Source organism: Pavona decussata, unplaced genomic scaffold, assembly GCF_977016875.1.
Source record: "Pavona decussata unplaced genomic scaffold, jaPavDecu1.1 SCAFFOLD_198, whole genome shotgun sequence".
Lineage (NCBI taxonomy): Eukaryota > Metazoa > Cnidaria > Anthozoa > Scleractinia > Agariciidae > Pavona > Pavona decussata.
In genome coordinates, this window is record NW_028145606.1 from 1,771,746 (window position 1) to 1,792,136 (window position 20,391).

At 36.9% G+C, this 20,391-nt stretch overlaps 4 protein-coding genes across 4 annotated transcripts in view; 1 reads left to right on the forward strand and 3 right to left on the reverse strand.

The window, feature by feature from the left end:
- Positions 1-281: 281 nt before the first annotated feature.
- Positions 282-11,101, reverse strand: LOC146461501 (uncharacterized). Its single transcript, XM_085086927.1, has 9 exons — positions 10,960-11,101; positions 10,179-10,391; positions 8,728-8,779; positions 8,236-8,337; positions 6,905-6,954; positions 4,499-4,894; positions 3,283-3,334; positions 2,248-2,349; positions 282-1,084 (listed from the first exon to the last, which is right to left on the reverse strand). The coding sequence occupies exons 5-9, from the start codon at positions 6,950-6,952 to the stop codon at positions 1,020-1,022; spliced, it is 663 nt and encodes a 220-aa protein (XP_084943053.1). The 5' UTR covers positions 6,953-6,954; positions 8,236-8,337; positions 8,728-8,779; positions 10,179-10,391; positions 10,960-11,101; the 3' UTR covers positions 282-1,019.
- LOC146461502 (myelin expression factor 2-like) lies at positions 8,174-12,314 on the reverse strand. Its single transcript, XM_085086895.1, has 5 exons — positions 12,259-12,314; positions 10,960-11,053; positions 10,179-10,391; positions 8,728-8,779; positions 8,174-8,337 (listed from the first exon to the last, which is right to left on the reverse strand). Exons 1-5 carry the CDS (start codon positions 12,312-12,314, stop codon positions 8,174-8,176), a joined length of 579 nt encoding a protein of 192 aa, XP_084943021.1.
- Positions 12,315-12,977: 663 nt separating this feature from the next.
- LOC146461503 (uncharacterized) lies at positions 12,978-17,307 on the reverse strand. The gene is made up of 3 exons (XM_085086929.1): positions 16,957-17,307; positions 15,561-15,613; positions 12,978-13,047 (listed from the first exon to the last, which is right to left on the reverse strand). The coding sequence occupies exons 1-3, from the start codon at positions 17,264-17,266 to the stop codon at positions 12,997-12,999; spliced, it is 414 nt and encodes a 137-aa protein (XP_084943055.1). The 5' UTR covers positions 17,267-17,307; the 3' UTR covers positions 12,978-12,996.
- Positions 17,308-17,564: 257 nt separating this feature from the next.
- LOC146461504 (serine/threonine-protein kinase 3-like) overlaps positions 17,565-20,391 on the forward strand; it is a 29,631-nt gene continuing 26,804 nt past the window's right edge. Inside the window, exons 1-2 of the mRNA XM_085086924.1 lie at positions 17,565-17,733; positions 17,860-17,943. Of these exons, the coding sequence (XP_084943050.1) occupies positions 17,720-17,733; positions 17,860-17,943 (98 nt within the window). The 5' untranslated portion in view covers positions 17,565-17,719. The remainder of the gene's footprint in view (positions 17,734-17,859; positions 17,944-20,391) is intronic.

Below are 20,391 nucleotides of genomic sequence, written 5' to 3' on the forward strand. Positions count from 1 at the left end.
CCGCACCATGACTGCACTGCACGCATATCATGACTTTGTGGCAGCCACATTGTGGTAACCATAACACCCATTTCATGATTACATGAAACCAATATCCATATCACGACCTCATAGCACGTGTTAACGGAATGTACTGCAGTATCTCATGGCCATGCTGCACCGATATTATGACCCCAAAGTAATTATAGAGATGTATCAAGGTGAAAACAATTCAGGAATCAACCCCTCCACATCCCTACCACAAACACCATTTCCCCCAAGAAAACAACAACAACAACAACAACAACAGCAAACCTTTCGTTTCAATCTCATTTTACCAAGCAGTATCTTCGTTTCAACTAAAATACACGTTAGGACCTATTGCTAAGCCAACAACAAAGTCTCCATTTTTGAACGAGCATATAACTACATATGAGCTATGTACAGCTTGAACATTTCAAACAAACAAATACCAAGTGATGGTTTTCCAAAATTCGGTAAAATGGACATGATAGTAAAAGCTACTACTAAAAACGCAATTCTTCAAATCAAGACCTTATTTCCGCAAGCAGGTTGAAAAGAGTTTGTTCGGGGTGGTGAATGTTGACAGTACAAGCATAGACCAGGAAAGACAAACGAGCTCAATCCTTATAAAAGCCCCAACTCAAAAACAAAGCCCTTACTGACCTGAACTTCTTCAAGGGGGGCATTGCCAAACGTCTATGACATACAGAATTACAAGCGAATAAAAACTACAAGTCTCAGACTTAAGAAAAAGAATTGGGGACAGCTAGAAACCATCCTACTTAAAGGGAATACTGACAATAATTCAAAATCAGCGGCCATCCAAGACTCCTGCGCTTTTTAAATACACATCTCCTTTCAATGGACAGCAGCTATGTGACAACCACACAATCCCTCTGCAGGATGACTAGCATAGTCCAAAATCAGAAGACTGAAAGTAAGAAACACGACTCCGACAAAGAAAATGGCACTCGTCCTCTCACAAAGCCTTCCCGCCCAGTCCACTTGTTAAGTCATCAGCCCAACCGATCCATCCTTACATCAATTTCCCGTCCATCAACTAACGCGCCATTGAACATGTCTGGCGAGTTGTTAAGGGCTATCAACTTTCGATTACATACACTGTATGCTATATGCTAAGTTTAATCCTATGCACACTTAGGCTTTAAGTATAATGTGTGTGCAAAGACTTCGGATGTTTAACAACGTGAAATCTTTTGGTAATATACCAGCAAAATCCACAACACTGCCAATTTTCCTGAAACTTAATCTGGGAAAATTTTGTTATGATCTGTGTTCATGAATTTTTATTACAACCAGATACTGCATGGCACATTTTTCAACATTTCAATTTTCCTGATTTTTAATTTTTGAAGACTTTGCAGTAGTTGTTTGATTGGGTTTGGTAACTTTTCAGTCAATTTTGGTGGCTTTCATAAGATGTTTCTAAAGAAAAATAAAAAAAAAAATAAATAACCTTTATTTACCCTCGGCAGTGTTTATAGCACAAGTGCTAGTGGGGCTGAGCGTTAAACTTCACAAAGAAATAATACAAATTGAAAATAACATGGTTAAAAATCCCAAATGGCAGGAGGCAGACCAGCTGACTATTTACAAGCGCGTCCAAGGGGTTGAACTTGGAGCTTCCGAGAAACAACTCCAGCTAGCGGTCAGAGCGGGACTTGAACCCGGGGCCTCCGGATTTCAAGTCCGGCACCCTAACGACTCGACCACGCTGCCTCCAAAGAATTGGCAGCCTTTAGGGGATCATGACGTCATTTTAACTACTGTTACAGGCCTCAAAAAAGTAGAAAAACTTCTGCCCGTACTATTTGGTCTCCAATTCCGCTACCATAGTTTCTATACCCTTGGAGTTACAAAACGTAAACGTAATTTGTTTACCCATGGAGCACTAAAGAGCTCTCTAGAATCTTGTTTCAAAGGTGTCCGTGCGTTCCGGGTCGAATTGGAATTTGGAAATGTTAATTTTGGTGGAGCGACGAAAATCCGAGAAACTGGAGAAAAGCCTTCATTTGGCGTCAACACCAGGAATCAAAAGATGGGCCACGATGGAAGGAGGGTAGCGTTGCCTCTCACAACACCTCAAATCCCTTTATGAACATGCAGAGCTCAAGACAAATGACGAGGGTAAAGAATGAAGTCTCTTTATCAGCTGCCTCTGTACGTTAAACAGCTTAGAGAGCCAACTACCTTGTTCAGACAAGTTACCACAACAAAGGATACTAATTGCATGAGCCGCATCCTCGGGAGTTTCAAACAGCACTGTTCCGCAGCCCTTGGATCGTCCACCAGATTCTGTCATAATGTCTGCACGGACCACTCTTCCTGAGTAAGAAACGTGAAACAAACCATCAAAACCAACAGTAACAATGAATGTTGATTTCTCATTTCAAAGTTTCATCTACACAAATCCAAAAGTTAGAAGCAACTTGTACAGCATACGAAGCAACAGTTACAGGCTGGAATGTATTTGTCACTAGTTTTTATTCGAGAAAACGAACTTGGAAATGTCTTCTTACTAAATGTTACATACAAGTAGTGTTCTTCAAACAACGCCCAATTTTGGAGCAGGATTGTTACAAATGGTCAACACTTTGATATGTTATGTTAATTTCTTTGCTTGCCATTGACTGACACTTCATCCTGGAGGAAATGAACTCAAGACAAATATGCAGTCCCTTCAACTTCCTGCTTTTTGCAAGAAGTATTCAGTCTTTGGGTATTTAGAATGAGACTACTGACCGAAGGGGTGGTGGGTTCAAACCAATGATGGACCTCAAACAAGGAGCTGGATTCACGAGAGCCTCCTACGTTAAGTTGTTTCCTATTAAAGTACTGTTTGTTTACAATAGCCTTTTATTTCATAACAGTAAAGAATTGTTCAGAAACAATCCCTACGATAAAGAAAAATGATCTTTAATTGGGAGGGTTTGTGAATCTGGCCCAAGGTCTTACAACAACTGGTAAGATCATGCTGGCTGTGTGTGTTGGCCTCGTCTGCTTCACCTACTCAGAATTTGAAGGGGACTTGGAAGAATAAACACACTGTTCGCAAAGATTACAGAATAGAGTTTCTGGTGTTGTGGTCTAACCTATCACCTGTACATGCAAAAAACTTGGTTATAAAAGCCAACAGTCGGGACGCGGGATGCTGTTACCTATGTTCCGGAGTCAAAGGGCAGAAGAAGCTTGTAAGATTCCAGATAATTGTAAAGATTTTAAATAGTGAATTACAACCATTTACAATGTATCCCTCACCAGCTCCTTTAAATTTGTCCTTCAAGTCTTGCCAGGTGTAGCGCCAAGGAAGCTGTCAAGATAATATTATAATCCCTCAATTAAATTTCACTTATTACGATATGACAAAGAATGCTTTTAGACTATTTAAGTTTTTAAAATTGTTTATTTTTCGCTAGAACTACTGACCTTCAAACATTCATTATATTATTTGAAGTAAATGTATAAGACACAAGCCTGTAAAGATTGATCATGCTTCATCGAGAGCATGTAAAGATTAATTAATAAGATTGTATTGTAAGTTGTGCAAGTAAGCATTGTACTGTAAGCCGTGTAAGTACCGTGGTGTAAGTATCGTGGGTAGTGTACTGTAGGTACCGTACTGTGTTACTCAGTGATTCTTTGTTTTAAGCGTGATTTTATATTATTATGTACTTGTATTTATATCTCGCATTTCTATCTTGTTATGCTGTATTATGTCTAAGTTCAATAAAGTTATTAAAAAAAAAAAAAAAAGAGTATGCATGTAAAGCCCCATCAATTCATCAATTGCATCTTTTTTTTAACAGCTGTATTGGGTACTCCACTCACAGTATATAACATAAGGAAAGAAAAAAGAAGCAAGAGCCAAAAGGGGGAAGTGCAACGGGACGAACGTCCCATGCGAGGCACCGCCCCTGGATTAAGACCTGTTTATGGGCATGGAATCTGAGGACAAGCCTAAACTCTAGATGCATTTTTGAAATGTGCTCAGCCACGGCGCCTGTGCATAAAGAATACCTACATCATATTAACATGTAGACTTGGTCTTGGAAGTATTTAGTTGACCAAAATTCCTTTAAGGAATGTTTAGCAATAAGAAATCATCTTTAAATTTGCTGTTTAAGCCTCCTTTGCTTTATTTTTGTTAAAGACGTGGGAGCATAAGCCAATAATCAGATTGCTACAACCCTGGGCACTTAATTAATTTCAAAAAATCCACAGTCAAACTGTTTCCATGTTTATGTTCTATGTTAAAAAAAAAAAAAAAAAAATTTAAGAAGGGAAACCAAACCAGAAAAAATTGCAAAAAAAAAAAGGTAAATAAATAAAACGACACTTGTAAAACTAAGTGAGAAAACTGATGATGATGATGATGAGTCCGTTACATATTAAAACCAATCTTGCGGTCAAAATGATGGAATTACATAGGTTTAAAATTACAATGTCTGATCTTACAGAGCAGTATCATACTTACATTTCTTACAAAAACCTGCCGGCCCGAGGTCCCACTGTCAACCTGGGGTGGTGGTGCAAGCCCACCTCCACTGCTTCCACCAAGCCCAAGATTGCTCCCCAACATTCCAAGTCCACTAAGAGCAGCAAGAGGATTAGCACCAGAGGGGTCGGACATTCCAGTGGGTCCCCCTACACCAGGCATACCGCCGCCTCCAGACAGACCTCCAAGTGACGGACCCAAACCACCGCCACCACCACCAAGATTACTGGTCAACTGAGCCAACTGGCTGAGACCTTGCAGACTCTGGAGAAGCTGAAGCACGGCTACAGGATTCATGGCACCTCCTGTTCGACCCATGTTTGGGTTGTTCATACCTGCATTGCTGAGCTGCTGCATAATTGGCGCATTCCGATCCTTTATTAAATAGGAGTAATTAAAAATAGACCAATATGATTGATGCAAACTTATGATACATGTACTTTCAGTATTATTATTATTTTATATTCCGTGACATGCTGGTCATACCTCTTGGTAGCCTTTGTTGCATGCCAGTTGCTATTTTCCTGCTGTGCAGGCTAACCTCTTGATGAAGATGCTTGCGTTGCAATAGCATTACAATACAAGCTGCAAAGACACCTTACAGTAGCCTTACTTATGAAACCAACTGTTCTTGTAATGTTTACAGAAAGAGGATTCCAGTTCTACTTTCTGGAATGATTTCATAAGCCTGTAAGCCTCTTCTAGAAGGTTCTCGGAAAGGGAAAACAACAACAAAAACAGAAAAGAAAAATACAAAATTAATCTTTTCAGCTTTTCCCTTTCTGTAGCCTATCTTGCAACAATTGCAAGATAGGCTAATTCTTTTCTGATAAATCTCTGTGTATGCCCCAATCAACCCCAGTTGCTCACAGTCAATGTTTGCAAGGTAAGCTGCCAGAAAATTGCCTTTCAGGCAAAACATTAACTTGCATGTAACGGCAATACAAGAGATCACTCTGGACATTGCTCAATATGTTAAACAGAACATTGCAGTCAACCAAACCATCATAATGATTATAACTTTTAACTTTGAATTCTTAATAACTTTGGGAGGTGATTCAATTTTTTGATTGTGTGGATGAAAGACATTGGTTTGACCACCATTTGAATGAAAGCTGCTGATCATTACTTTTCAGACATGCCGTTTGTTATGCTGTACAACAAGATGATTCTAAATTTCTGAGTCGGTGTTGTGGATGAAACCTTGTCCGTGTGACCATTCAGATGAAAGTTACTGAGAAGTACTTTCCTGTGGTGCTGTTTATCATGCTGTGCAGGCTGATTTTGCTTTTCAGCTTGTGAAGTCTGAAATCCTTCAAGGCAACCATTCAAATAAAAGCTATTGGGTAGTACTTTTAGTGGTGCAGTAATTATATTATGCTAAACAAGGGGATTCTACATTATTTTTGAGTCTGTGAATGAAATCCTGAAGTGGGACAATTCAAATTAATGAAAGCTACTGAGCAGTACTTTGCTGTGGTGATGTGTATACATGTACTACATGTGGTTCTAAAGTGTGACCATTTAAATAGTTAACAATTATTCACCGACACTGAGGTGAACAATTGTTTTACTATATTACCACACAAGCTGAATAACTAGTGAACCAAAAAATTATTTTATTTCTGACAATATACCGACAAATGGTATGAAATTTTAAAATCTCAGGCGCCACGTGGTAAGGGATTTCTTAATGTAGAAAGTTCCATCTCGCTTTCTTGCAGACAAATAAAACTTTTGGAGATGTACTTGTTTAGCTCCTACAGTGTCATTTCTTCATTTTTTTTTTGTGAAATTCGTCTTGTTGTTGAAACCATCCCAAAAGATATTTGATGTTTCATTGTTTTCATTGTAATTTTAGTGCTCGGCAGTTTTCGTAAAAAAGGGATTGTACTTTCATTTTTCACCTTAGAATATGAGGCTGAAAAGATTAAATAACTTAAAAAATAATTTCTGCTACAAGCAGGAGATACTGAAGCCTGTCACAGTAAACTGGCACTGGAGACCTGTACTTAAATTTTAAGTATTTTTTTTAACAGCCACCTGGTTAATCAAAATAATTTTCTCTTCAGTAACCATGGTGAAACAGGAAGTCATCTTGTTTTTCTTCGGCTGCTCAGAGGTGAATAGTTCTTGGCTAATCACCTCCGAGCTAGCCAATCAGCTCGCGCAAAAAGTACTATTCACTTGTGTGGTATATACTAAAAGTTATTAGTAGCAGTACTTTCCTGTGGTGCTGTTTATTATGCTGTGCAAGGTGGTTCTAACTTTGAGATCTGTGGCTGAAATCCTGTAGTATGACTATCAGATGAAAGCTATCATGAGACTCAACAAATGTGAACATTATGAAAATGGGAGCTGAAAGCTACACGTAGGTGAACATACCAATCGGACACTCATCGCTCTGTCACTGAGAATCTGACCATGAAGCATAGCTATATTGCATGCAAGTCAAGGAGATTACAATGAAAGAATTAAAAGAAAAGCATCATTTAGCATACCAGGAAAACTTGCACAGAGGAATAACTTGATAACTGTCACTGCATCAAAGAAGATGCTGTAATGTCACTAACTGAAAAAATACATCAGTCTATTATTATTTTATTTACCAGGCTAAAAAAAATTTTAAAAATAATAACAATAAAAGTAACAATAGTAATAATAATAACAATAATAATAATAATAATAATAATAATAATAATAATAATAATAATAATAATAATAATAATAATAATAATAAAAATAACACCACATTTCTTCCAAATAATTATTGCCATACATTCATGTTTAATAATAATTGACAAATAGGTCAGCCTGGTTACTACGCAATGAAGCATAACCAAACTTTGTAAACTTACTAATTTTTATACGATTTTTATAGCAATGAGGTTTGTTTTCTTCATATGGCACAATTTGAACCGTCATTATGTGGAACAAGGGCTAAGTCCCTTTATGAACTTCAGAACCGGCAATAAGCCATTGGATTTTGAAGCACTTGCTTCTTGAAGAGAAGGTAGCCAAAGCCAAGGTTTTATGTGTGAATTCAAAGGAAGCGGAAGTTGGGGGTTCAAAACTGACAGAGTCATAATCTGCATATGGAAATAGCAACAACCTCTGAACCTTTTTCTAAGGTGTAACATTTGTCTACATACTTTTGTTCTGGGTTGGGCAAGTCTGTATATCTAAGAGAGTTTGGTGCAGATGCAGTGCTTATTTTCAATTGTTGATTTTTGTTTGCAAAATTTTACTGCAGTGTGCTGGTTAAGATTTGAAGGATTTGCTGATGATTGTCAGAGCGCCTCAAACAGTGCGTTCAATTCCAAATTGATCACAACATTTATTACTACAGTGTCACGATTTTTCTTATTTATTTATAGCTTTAAACATACCACGTGGTTTCATCTACTAGGTAATTATGCCCATTTTCCAGATTTTCAAGGAGTTTAGTGACAAAAGGGTATCTAAGATATTTGGACTTCTCGTATGCAGCTTTCGTTTTGATACACTGGTGGTGTACTAGTTGATATCACTTTGTAAAATTATCAGAATTTTGATAAGCTGCTCCAATGGTATAAAGAATTAAACTTTTTCAGGATTTTAATGGAACAACTGTTTCCCATTTGTTTGTTAAGTCTTCTGATAAGCTTGTTTAATTTAGTTTTTGTAAAAGAAATATTTTAATACAACCAACAGTGTGGCATGTTTACAAAGGATACACACTGCATTGATAGCTTCAGTCGCTGTTTCAAACTGTACGGTGCCAAAACCCTTGGACTTGTGTTCCGAGTCCAGATTGATGTCCGCACGGATGACATTACCTGTTAAAATAATGCATAATTTCGCTGACTCAAAATTTGACCTTGGTTTTCTTGAAAACTAAACATAAACCACACCAGCGGGGGAGGAGGGGGGAAACAGAGCAATGTTTTCTGACAAAATTGATAGCCACATGCAAATCATGTAATATAAACACTCTTGAGTGAAATGAAAAATTAGTCTAAATTCCACATAAGAGGGTTATGCACTGAGACCTTTAATTTTCTCACTGATGCAGGGGGCATGTCCTTGGCTAGCAAATCTATCTTTCTTTTAATCAGCCACTGCAAAAGTGTCAGGATATCTGGCACCTATGATATTTTCAGAGAGAGTCAGGGGCTCTTTGTTACTGTGATATCATTATTATTGTACAGTACTTTGTTATTGCTTACCAGCTCCTCTGAATGTGTCTTTGAGCTTCTGCCAGGTTACATTGTAGTCAAGCTAACAAAAAATTAATCAATCAATAACAAAATCAATTAATCCATCAATAAATCAGTCAATTAGTCAGTCAGTCAGTCAGTCAGTCAAGCAGACAGTCAGTCAGTCAGTCAGTCAATCAATCAACCAATCAATCAATCAATCAATCAGCCAGTCAGTCAGTCTGTCAACAAACCAGTCAATCACTAAATCAATCATTTCGTTGATCAATCAATCAGTCAAGCAACAATGTACACTGTATTTATCAACCAATCAATCCAAGATTGAACAAACTTTTAATACTTTTTAAGTGTCAGTGGGTCAGTACCATTTCAAGGAATAACAGAACTATCTTGAAAATCAAGATTCTGGATGGGACAGCATTCTTCATCGTGCATAAACTGGCTACTAAACTGGCTGGAATATCACACAATCTGATTGCCTGACAAGGGGCCTTGACTGGTATTATACAAGTTATGCTATCTGAGGATTTGTCCCAGAATATTTTGGAAGGAAAATTGAACTACTGTATGAACTGAAATCATTATTACTACAAGTTTACTGGTCGTCTTTGTACTCTTTAACCCACCACATAAAATTATGGCAATAACCCATTTTGTAGTTGTGTACATATCATACATACATAAACCTTTATTTTCAACTGGAATTTATAAAATAGCTAAGATAAGCTAGTATCTTTGAGAGAAAAGATAAAATACTAAATCAAAACTAAACTAAACAACATCCTAAAATATACTAAAATCCAAGCACAAATATCATTCAAATTAGTTGAGAAAACCACTTCTCAATTAAAATTAGTAACCAAGCCTTTGTGTGGAAGTGAGGCTGGAGTGTGAAAAGCAGTGAGTGTAGTTTGTACCAAAACAGAGTCAACTACAGCCCTGCTTCCACTCGAAGGCCAGGTCAATAAACACATACAGTGTACATGCAGCTAAAATGGACTATTGACATGTTGCAGTTCTGATGAAGTACAATGGAAAACAATAAAATTTTGGCAGCTGAAAATATATATACAGTCAGCAAATGAACCTACATACACTGTATACATGTATGTACATACTCAGATCATGGATGTGTTATTATAAGCTGCTCGTTGTGCTCATAAAAGCTGCTGGCCAATTAAAAACAACGACAACAACAACAACAGAAAACATTCTGGAACATCTTCATCAATGAAAACTGCCTGTTTGCGGCAGAAAAGAATTATTTGTTAATCACCATTCCTATAATTAGTATTGCCATTATGATGTACAGTAGACATACAGTAACAAGATAATACATGTACCTGTTGGCTGAATACAGGTGTAGGTCTAAACAGTAAATTAAATGTTAATGAATGGGACCCCATAGGCTAAATGTAGTAATCTATAGGTAAAAAGAAAGTAACTTTTTCATAACTCACATTGCTGACAAACACTGTGCAAGACAATGGATCAGTCTTGTAATTCAGTCCTTGAGCAAAGTTAAGGTTTCCTAAACCTAGAAGGCCAGTTAGATTGGCAAGGGACCCACTGCCACCAACGCTACCACCATGGCCGCCTCCATAACTACTACTGTCAGGTCCTCTGGATGATGTGGTTCGACGTCTCTGACTTTCACTTTCTTCAATACGATCCTACAAGGCAATATACATTTATGTTACCGTTCAATAATTATTTTTTAATTTCCTTTGTACAGCAGTATTTGGGTTAAGTACATGTAATGTACATGTATGACAACTTCTTTTTCTAGCCGCCTAAAGGGGAAGTATCACACAAATTTGCTGTCATTTCCAAACCCAAAAATGTTTGTTTCTCAGCAGAAACAACAATATATTGAAGCTAATTGTCGAGTTTGTTATAAATTATCACCCCAGTGCAATAAAACTGTCGATTAGTGCCCCTGGCCACAGACAGAGTAGGACAGTATGGATTGAAACTTCAAAAATGTTAAGCTAATGTTTTTCTTGCCTTTTTGTTTCCAAAATGCGCTAGAACAGATCACCCCAATTTTCTTTTTGGACTTCAATAGACCTCCTCAAGACTACACTTTTCCCACAAAGCCATAAACTGCGCAAAAACACTTCTGTTTAAGGAAGTTCCATCTACTGCATATAAACTGTGATGGTCTATCATTTATTAATGACATATATTTCATCCACAGTTCATGTACAGCAGCTGTACATGCACGCATGATAGACACACCTCCCGAATGTGGATTGACCTTCCTTTGAAATCTGTGCCGTGAAGTTCTTTGATTGCTTTTTCTGCATCCTCTTTGTGACGGAACTCAACAATCCTTTAACAAAAAGATGAATGAGATATTAAATGACAATGTAAGGTTTCTTCCAACAAAACGTGACAGAGAAAGAAACTAATTGATGGGTTGGAAGCATTAAAGGGGAAATATCACGAAAATTTGATGTAATTTCAAAACCCAAAAATGTTTGTCTGACAACAGAAACAAAAAATAATTGTCTAGCTGTGTTATAAATTATCACCCCAGTGCAATGAAACTGTCGATTAGTGCCTCTAGCCAGAGACAGGGTAGGTCAGAATGGATTGAAACTTGAAAAATGTTAGGCTAATGCTTTTCAAGTTTTCGTATTTTTGTCTCCAAAATGCGCTAGAACAGAGTACGAGTTGTTCCTGTCAAGAATTGAGTTGATTTCTCTCCTCTCGTTGTTCTAGAATTATTTTGTAGCAAAGTGAAGGTCTTATTTCACCATTTTTAACAAGAGGTCAAAAACACCATGATACTTCCCTTTTAATCCATGTCAACTTTACACACCTTACATTGTTTTTCTTTGATTTGCATCACATGGTGACTAAAACTAATTTCTTTCCAAAATAATAAATACCTGTTAATTACCCCAAGAAAAAATATATTTTTTACCACAATTGTTTCTAATCTTGCAATCTGATCGGCAAATTTTTCGTTGTCGATAAGAGTCTAGACAACACTGCTCACGTCAATCAACGCGCAGAAATTTTGACAGTTATTATAAAAATTTTCTTTGACGTTGATATTGTGGTAAAAAACAAATCGAATGTGCTTTAGAGTTGTCTGCACTCTTATCAACAACGATATTCGTCATCACAGTGGTCAAAATTTGTTGTGGACTCATGAGGCGCACAACATTTTGACCACTATGACGACGAATATCATTGTCAATAAGAGTGCAGACAACGCTAAACCACATTCGATTTGTTAATTTTCTTATTATATCTATCAGTAGACTATACGCAAAATGTGATTGGTCAATTTTGCGGGCCATATGTCATTGTAAGGCCTGCTAAATTTGAAGTTTAACCTCAGAGATATAAAAAATATTTTCCTAACCTTATTTTCTCTGTCCTTACTGTAAGTTACAAATCCTCGTATTTTCCTTTTGAATTTGGCCCAAGCAAGAAATGGATGGGGAAAAACTTGGTCCGTAACTTACAGTATGGACCTCAAACTCAGGTAGTAAAAGGTACATTGCGAAAGGAAATGTGTCAGACCTTCCATCTTTATTTTCACTAGACATTGCAAACATAATTGCCTGGGTACTGCCCATCTTGGATTTTTACTCCAGACACAATCCATTGGAATACATGATGCACTTCAAGAAGAGTTTTGCAATGGACTTGAGGGCAAACTCAAAAGATGTTGACATTTTGTTGCAAAAGTAAAGATGAAGATGTGTAACTCGGCATATTGAGTGCCAATTTGTGGACAATGCAACCAGTTAACAAGTTTTTAAAGACAAATTCCAAGTCATGTTTTTGCACAGACAACATGCCCAAGCAAACTTAAGAATTACACTGTAGTCAAACATTTTAAAAATAATAATTATGGCCAGACAGTGTCTGCTATTTCTAGCATTCGCTGTTGCCCTAAATGTTTTTCAGTTTGATCTATCAAAATGAGATTTTTTCCTTGAAAATGCCCTTGCATCTTTGACAACACCTTTAATGTTTAAAATTAAAACAAATAAAAAAAACCTGGCTAATACCCTATAAAATTATGACCAAAAAACAAGAAGGCCTATGATGCAGTAAATGTGTTGGTAAAAAAAAAATGAGAACTATAGCACACTGAGCATTCCTACAAATAATAACATGTACATTTACATGGCAAATTGATCTAGAGCTGATAAAGAAATACGGGTCTTTGTACCAGTCCTAAGACATTTTTTTAAGATCTACATGTGATAAAAAAAAAAGGATATTTCTACTTCTTTTCTTAAGAAGCATTATTTATTTAACAAGAGGAGATACATTGTAAACTGGAAGCACATACCCACATCCCTGCAAAGAAAAACAAAAAAGATCTGGTGTTAGCTTGGATGGTATACAATGTAACCATACATGTACATGTACATTAAATGTAGATAACAGTGATAGCAAAGACATGCATGTGCAGTGTAATTTTGAAAATGAACAAACACAACATCTGCAAACATGACTTCACCTGGCTGCTCTTACAGTACACGTAACACCTTGACCAAGGTTTTCAGAGTTTTTCATATCCAAGTTAACTATCCTGCCGAGTGCCTAGGTGCACTAATCTCTTGCCCTGGAAATTGTTCAAAATCTACACCCCCCACTTCGGGTCTTGACAATCTGCGAGCCAGACGTGCGAGGCACTCAGGTTAGCCTAAAAAACACTCCGGTTAGCCTAAAAAGCACTCCGGTTAGCCTAGATAGCACTCAGGTTAGCTTAAATAGCTCCCCGGTTAGCTTAACAGTTAGCATTTATGTTGGGAGTTGTTCATGCCTCGCATGTTTTGTTCATGCCTCACATGTCTGCCTCGCATGGCTCGCACGTTTGGCTCGCTGGCTCGCTGGCTCGCAGATTGGCCACACTTCTCCACTTCGCAGTTCTTGGGGTTGTGAACAGATGCACTAGTCCTTTTTGTAGAGGGTTGTTAATATGAACTGTTTATTTGCTGGGGTGACTTAATCCATCCTTAGCTTAAGTTACAAGTACTTTACATACAATGTAATAAATACAAACCCTAATTACAGAGCCAAGGGTGACATTTGAACTTACAGTGTTCCTACAGGTAAATTTTTTGTTCAGGGAATTAACACATGTACATGTACATACATGTAAATGGGCCAAAGATTCACTACATGTCTTTGAAAATTAATAATTAAAGAAATTTTGCAAAAGTGGCATACACTGTATTTGACTTTTTTGCCTTAAAATTGGAATTGAAATTGCTCATATCGGTATTGTGCACATAGACCAGTTGTCATGTACATGTATGTATGTAGTTTTAAGCAAAATGCTAGTGTTTACAAACAAGAAATAGCTTATTACTTTTTCCAGAAAATGCAGGGAACCTATACAGAGGAGATAAGGACGTTCAACTGTTCTCTTTTGTTCATAACTACATTTGTACCAATGCTTTGCTTGACTTGTTTCAGGCTCATACAAAAGAACTGAGTCAGCCGTCAGTATCTCTTTTATGGAGCTTACTTGCATTTTCTAGAAAAGTACAGTCTGTGTTACAAGCTTCATTGTATAGTCTTGTTCATTTAGCATTTTGCTCAAAAATTAAAAACACAACAGTACAGTTGCATTTTAGTAATTTACTTAGTTCTTACATGACAACAAGTCCCTGTGCCAAAACAGCTAGGGGTTAATAGTCTGAACAATTTCAATTTAAGGATGGTGCCTACTAATAAAGAAGTATTTTTGGGAAGTTTATGACTATGCGGGGAAAGCAGATCTCAGCAAGGTCTATCAAAACAAAAAAAAGAAAATTGCGGGTAACCACGCATTAATTTTTTCAGAGATAATTAAGCAACAGTTACTTTAAAAAAGAGTAAAATAAAAAGCAATGTATAGCAGTTTTTTTTTATTAACTTGAAGTTTTATTATCTCTGAAAAATGCATGGTTACCCTCAGTTTTCTTTACGGATACCAGTAACACTTGCTAAGTTCTGCTTTCTCCGCCCTTTTTTTTTTTACCGTGCAAAAATATCCCTAGGCAGTAGGCACTACCTATAGGAAACCAGAGTATCTTGCGATGCACAGAATGTATGCACATGAACAAACGTAGGCACCGTCCTTAGAAGCAAAAAAAGTCACATATGCCTATCTTGCATAAAACCCTTCAATAATTATTATTATTATTTGTTACAAGGTCCACTATGGCTATGTCCACTAGGAAGTTTGACCACGTAACACCTTTGCTTCGAGAGCTAAACTGGCTTCCTGTTAAAGAACAATTATTCTATAGAGACTCCGTTTTGACCTTTAAATGTCAGAACGATCTTGCGCCTCAATACTTAACGAGCAAGTTTACCAAGCGCTCAAATATACATACTCGTAACACTCGTACACGGAACTCTTTGCAGATTCCGCTATACAGAACGGCTATAGGCCAGCGCACATTTTCCTATAGAGGGGCCTACATATGGAATAACTTGCATAATGAACTTAGGCAAAGTGCCTCATTGGCATCTTTCAAACGCACCCTGAAAGACACACTATTGAGGCAGACATTTCCTTCATAAGCTTTAAATTTTAGTAAAATACCAGCATAAATTGTGATTTCGAGTTTTTATTGTCATTTTTGCTTTTATAAATTGGAAAAAGTTTGTAAATAGTTCCTGAAAAACCTCACGAGGATGTTACTATTAAAGTTATTTATTTATTTATTTACAATCAATACGCCACTATCATCAGCAGAAACTCCAGTCATATCCCCAACTAATACCCATGCAATACCCCTTCCACAACCTTGATCACTAGCAGTTTAACACTGATATATGTATCATTCTCAGAATAAAAGCTCTTTCCACTTTACCTTTGATTTCCCATGGCTGTCCTCTATAATGTCAGCATGTGCAACATCACCAACTAGTCAAGAGTACATTAAAAGTGTTTATTCTGCTGCTCAACACCAATAAATTATTATAAATAGGGCACAAAATTCTTGCTATGCACACCTGATAGGCACACGCACACTAGGCTCACTCAATGGTTTATAGGCATGTGAATAATTTTGTACATGCAGGTGCAAAAAATCTTCATTATGCCATAAAATCTTGGTTATAAGGCTATGAGCTTATACAATAATTATTTTGTGAGGGGTTTTTGGTGGGCTTATATCCCGAGGAGCTTTTATCTGGGAGGGGAGGGGGACTTATGCACTGTACATGGAATTTTTTTTTTTAAACAAGCTGATAAAAAAACACACTTTATTTCACTACAATTCTAAGTAAGAAGCTCTAACTTTAACTGTAATCATAACATAATGAAACAAGATCAGACTTTGATCTCAGTTCTTCTTCACAAGGTTAATTTAGGCTTTACTTGTCAAAGTTGTCTTGTTCATCATTGTAAAAGCCATCGCCTGATTCATCTGCCTCAAGATGAAACTCCACATCTTCTTCAAACATTAAGTGCTTTCTTCAACGATTATTTATGATAGTAAAAAAGCATTGTTTCGTACTCATTGGGAGGGCTTATAACAGGGTGGGGGGGGGGGGGATTATACATGTAATGGGAACAAATTTTGGTTTACAAATAGATGGGCCTTTAATCCAGGGGGCTCATAAGCAAAGGGTTTACAACTGGGATTTTACGGTACGCTATGAAAACGCCAAATTATAATTAAAGGAGACTGGAATAAAGGTAGATTGAAAATATATATATATATATATATATATATATATATATATATATATATATATATATATATATATATATATCACAATGAAAACTAAATAAGTCACCTAAAGTAACTTAAGTGGGCTAATAAAACATTAATGCTAAGAAAAAAAAAATAATAATTACAGGAGACTAATGTATTAAACTTATATATATAAGCTTGATCTTAATTAAGGTTAGCAGTACTATTATAATCATTTATTATCATGGCACTGCTAACCTTTATGCACCGTTTGGCTTACCGGTCGTCTCGCTACAAAGTCGTTTCACTACGTTTTAAAATTGACTCAATTTACTTCTCATGCAATCACTGCGAATCGTAGAAACAGCTAAGATAATTTTTCACACGAACTCACTTTAAGAACGAGAAATGAACACATTTTCATACTTAACTGTGCAGCGAAACGACTTTGTAGTTGACCAGGGTTTGTAAGCTTTAAGCTTTAAATTTAACAACACTGTGTACACCTGTATGCCACGCCATTCCCCCCAAAAACAATAATAACATTTTAATATAGCAACAAAACTACCTTTCTTCATGAAGTCCTTTAAGTCCTGCCACTTCACAGTGTAAGGAAGGTTCCAAACGTACACACGACATTCCTTTCCGCTGCTTCCTGATTGTCGTCTGCCTGACCTTTCATCTTGCGAAGGATAAGGCGCATAGCGCCGACTTTCCCGCCTCAAATCTCTCTCGTAGCCACCTCCTCTTCGCCGCCTATCTCTGTCGTCGTGATCACTTTCTCTGCTACCTTCTCGTTCATTCCTGGATTCCGTATCTACGGGAGAATCGTCTCGGCGTCCGCCGCTTGGATAAACAGCGTCCTCGAGGTCCGCCATTTTAACTTTCTTGTTCACGCTTAGCTGCGGAACCACGCCGAAGCTCGCAAATGTATTCCTCTAGGGTAGGGTGGATACGTTCGATATCATGTAATCATGCACTTTCAACTCAATAATTGTCAGCAGTAGCTATGAAAAATAGACCCAGATCAAAAGTTTTTCTAAAATTTTCATGCAATGGTCATTTAAAATGTTCAACAACCTTGCATATTGAAAAACTTAGTTTTTTCACTCTACATAAAAATTATCTTAGGGGAGGGGGGATTGAGGTATGTTTTCATCGTTAACAAATTGCGGGCTCACAGAAGTCATACCTTCGATAGTCGCCTTGCGGAGAATACCGAAAGAGGAGTGATTTAACTTCGGTTTTGTGGAATCTAGGCGGTTCAGAGGAGTCTTTCAACGATCATGAGCTGACCAGCTAAACTTTGGATTATTCCGTGAAGTTAAAAGATGTCTGCGAAAGGGTAACTTTCTTTTATTTCCAGCAAAGATGACATTTCCCTGTGTTGAAGTTAAGCTTATTAGCTTAATTTACAATCTTCTGTCAAACTGCAAGAAATATTGACTCTTGTTTTTCTGTCAATGTTCAGGAATGAACTTAGGAAGCTAAGCGAAGAAAGCTTGACAAGGCCGCCAGAAGAAGTGTTTGATGTTCTTGAAAAACTCGGCGAAGGGTGAGCTATTAATTGTGTTTGGTCTCTTTTTTTGGCTATGACATGCCACACTTTTAAAATCATTATTCGACATTCAATATTTTTAATAGATGTGTTTTCATCCATGTTTTTTGTCGGCCACGTCCTAATTTTTGCTTCCTTAAATTGGATTTTGTAAACAGCCCTTTCAGAGAATTGTTTATTGTGCTGTTCTTTCAAAATCAAATAAAATCTTATTCCCTGCTGAACTAATCATATCAAACAGCAGCTTTTTACGGTTTTGGTTGAAAAAGCATTATATGTAGGAAGCCTTATTAAGTTACCTCAGCTTTTTGTCGTTTGCAAGGGGAAATCAACTAAACGTTTCCCTAATATAGCTATTTTGGGGATCCTTTCTTTAGAGCTTGCTTTATTATTAAAGATCTACGTAAAGGGACTGATGGTATAAGTAGTATCCCACCAAGTGAGACACTTGTCAAGGGAAGGCATGCATTATTAGATCAATGGTGGGCGATTAATCAAGGATCTACAGTAACCCACCCATACTAGCACTGTACAGTGTTTTATTACAAATATAAATATTTAGAAGTCAAATCAAAACTGAAAACATTTTCAAGACAAGGTCTAGTTTTACAATTTATTCCTGGTTGTTTTCAGAGCCAAAAACAAAATCACAAAGGTACAAATGTTTGGGGTGCCCATAAATCCTTGTTTGGTATTTAATATCTGCCCTACTCCTGTTTACCAGTCAATTTTACCACAAAGCATGGGTAAACAAAGCTTGTTTTTTTTTTAATAGTTCTTGTACTTTCTATATGCTTGAAGTTTTGTTAACCCTTAAACCCTAATTTAAGATGCAGATACAGATGCTCTACCACCGAGCTGCCAGAGACTCGTGGGAGCTAAGGCCATTAAACTAGGTTCATGGGACAAACATCCTGCATACTGCTAGGATTTGAATGTCAAACGTGTGGTATATGAAATAAATGTGATGGTATATTTCAAGCCTGGTGAATGAATGAGAATGATGTATTATTCAGTAAATGACACACTCAGGCATATTCGGGAAAATTTCCGAGTGCTCTTATCAGGAGTCAAACCTAAGACCTTCCAATTGCTAGTTCAGATGCTCTACTACTGAGCTACAGGAGACTCATGGGAGCTAGGCTATTAAACTACATGTAGGTTCATATGACAAACATCCTGTATGCTAGGATCTGAATGTTGATGTGTGGTACATGTATACGTGAAAACAATTGTCATGTTTTAGTTTAAGCCTGGGGAATAAAATTATATGATAGATGTATTGTTTTAGTCAGTGACACAGGTCATACAAGTTTGGAAAAGAAGTGGGATTTCCTTGGATTTCGGGAGAACTTGAATTTCTCTTTTGTCCAAGTTTACCTGTGCCACTGTATGACTGAAAAAAGACATCCTTCCATCATTTATCCACCAGGCTTAAAATATAATGTCACATGTATTTCCTTGATATCCACATGTAATTTCTCCTTACAATAATCACTACTTAATCAACCATGTACACCATGAGAAAAAAAAGCAATGATCACCAAAGAAAAAATGTCTGCATGTTCGAACAAATTCTCCTAACCAGTATGTGTGCATACTGTACTATATGCAGAACAGTGATCTTGACTTAGGAGAATGTGCATGTTCATATAACGGTTGGGCTCAAGTAAATGTCTACAGACCTTCAATAGCTGGCTACTAACTGGGATCGGCACCCAAGGCTTCGCTTTAGTGGAACATCATCTCAGAAGTGCCATAACCATCTCAGTCAGAAATTAAGAGCGGCTGACTGTAAGAATCGAGAACTGCATTTCAGCGACCACTTGGTCGAATTTCTGATATTTCGTCTGAAGATACCCTTGGATTAACTATTTTCGAAAATCATATTTTAAAGTTCCAAAATTTAACAACACACTACTGAAAGACGACGAATATATAAATTTAATTAAAAACAATTACTCTTCTATTCAAGAGAAATACAAAGAAATTGAAAGCCGTCAACTGTATTGGGAATTGGTAAAAATGGAAATAAGAAGTATGACAATTGTCTTCTCCAAGAAGAAAAGGTTCAATTTGAGAAACCGTGAAACAGCCATCCAACGTAAGTTAGAAGAGCTAGATAAGGAAATTTGTAATAATCAAAATCTAGACGATGATATTCTAACGGAGTACGAGAGCCTTAAAAAAGACCTGTCCGAAATTTATCATACAAAGGGAAAGGAGGCGATGTTCAGATCAAAAATAAGATGGATTGAGAATGGTGAAAAACCAACGAAATACTTTTTTAACTTGGAAAAACGGAATTATGAGAAAAAGATTATAACCCAGCTTAAAACAATAGACGGAGAAATAATCACGGATTTAAGCATGATAAATGAAGAAATAGAAAACTATTACAAAAACTTCCTGACTGCTAGAATCCCACAAGACGAGAACAATAAT

Coding starts and splice junctions, on each gene's coding strand:
- LOC146461501 (XM_085086927.1), bottom strand. CDS start 6,952: ATGCTTCATGGTCAGATTCTCAGTGACAGAGCGATGAGTGTCCGATTG. Junction 4,895..6,904: donor GAGCGATGAGTGTCCGATTG/GTATGTTCACCT, acceptor TATTTAATAAAG/GATCGGAATGCGCCAATTAT. Junction 3,335..4,498: donor GGCAGGTTTTTGTAAGAAAT/GTAAGTATGATA, acceptor TTATCTTGACAG/CTTCCTTGGCGCTACACCTG.
- LOC146461502 (XM_085086895.1), bottom strand. CDS start 12,314: ATGGGCAGTACCCAGGCAATTATGTTTGCAATGTCTAGTGAAAATAAA. Junction 11,054..12,258: donor AGTGAAAATAAAGATGGAAG/GTCTGACACATT, acceptor TTTTTGTTAAAG/GATTGTTGAGTTCCGTCACA. Junction 8,780..10,178: donor GCACAGTGTTTGTCAGCAAT/GTGAGTTATGAA, acceptor ATTTTTTGTTAG/CTTGACTACAATGTAACCTG.
- LOC146461503 (XM_085086929.1), bottom strand. CDS start 17,266: ATGGCGGACCTCGAGGACGCTGTTTATCCAAGCGGCGGACGCCGAGAC. Junction 15,614..16,956: donor AAAGGACTTCATGAAGAAAG/GTAGTTTTGTTG, acceptor ACTCTTGACTAG/TTGGTGATGTTGCACATGCT. Junction 13,048..15,560: donor ACAGCCATGGGAAATCAAAG/GTAAAGTGGAAA, acceptor TTTTCTTTGCAG/GGATGTGGGTATGTGCTTCC.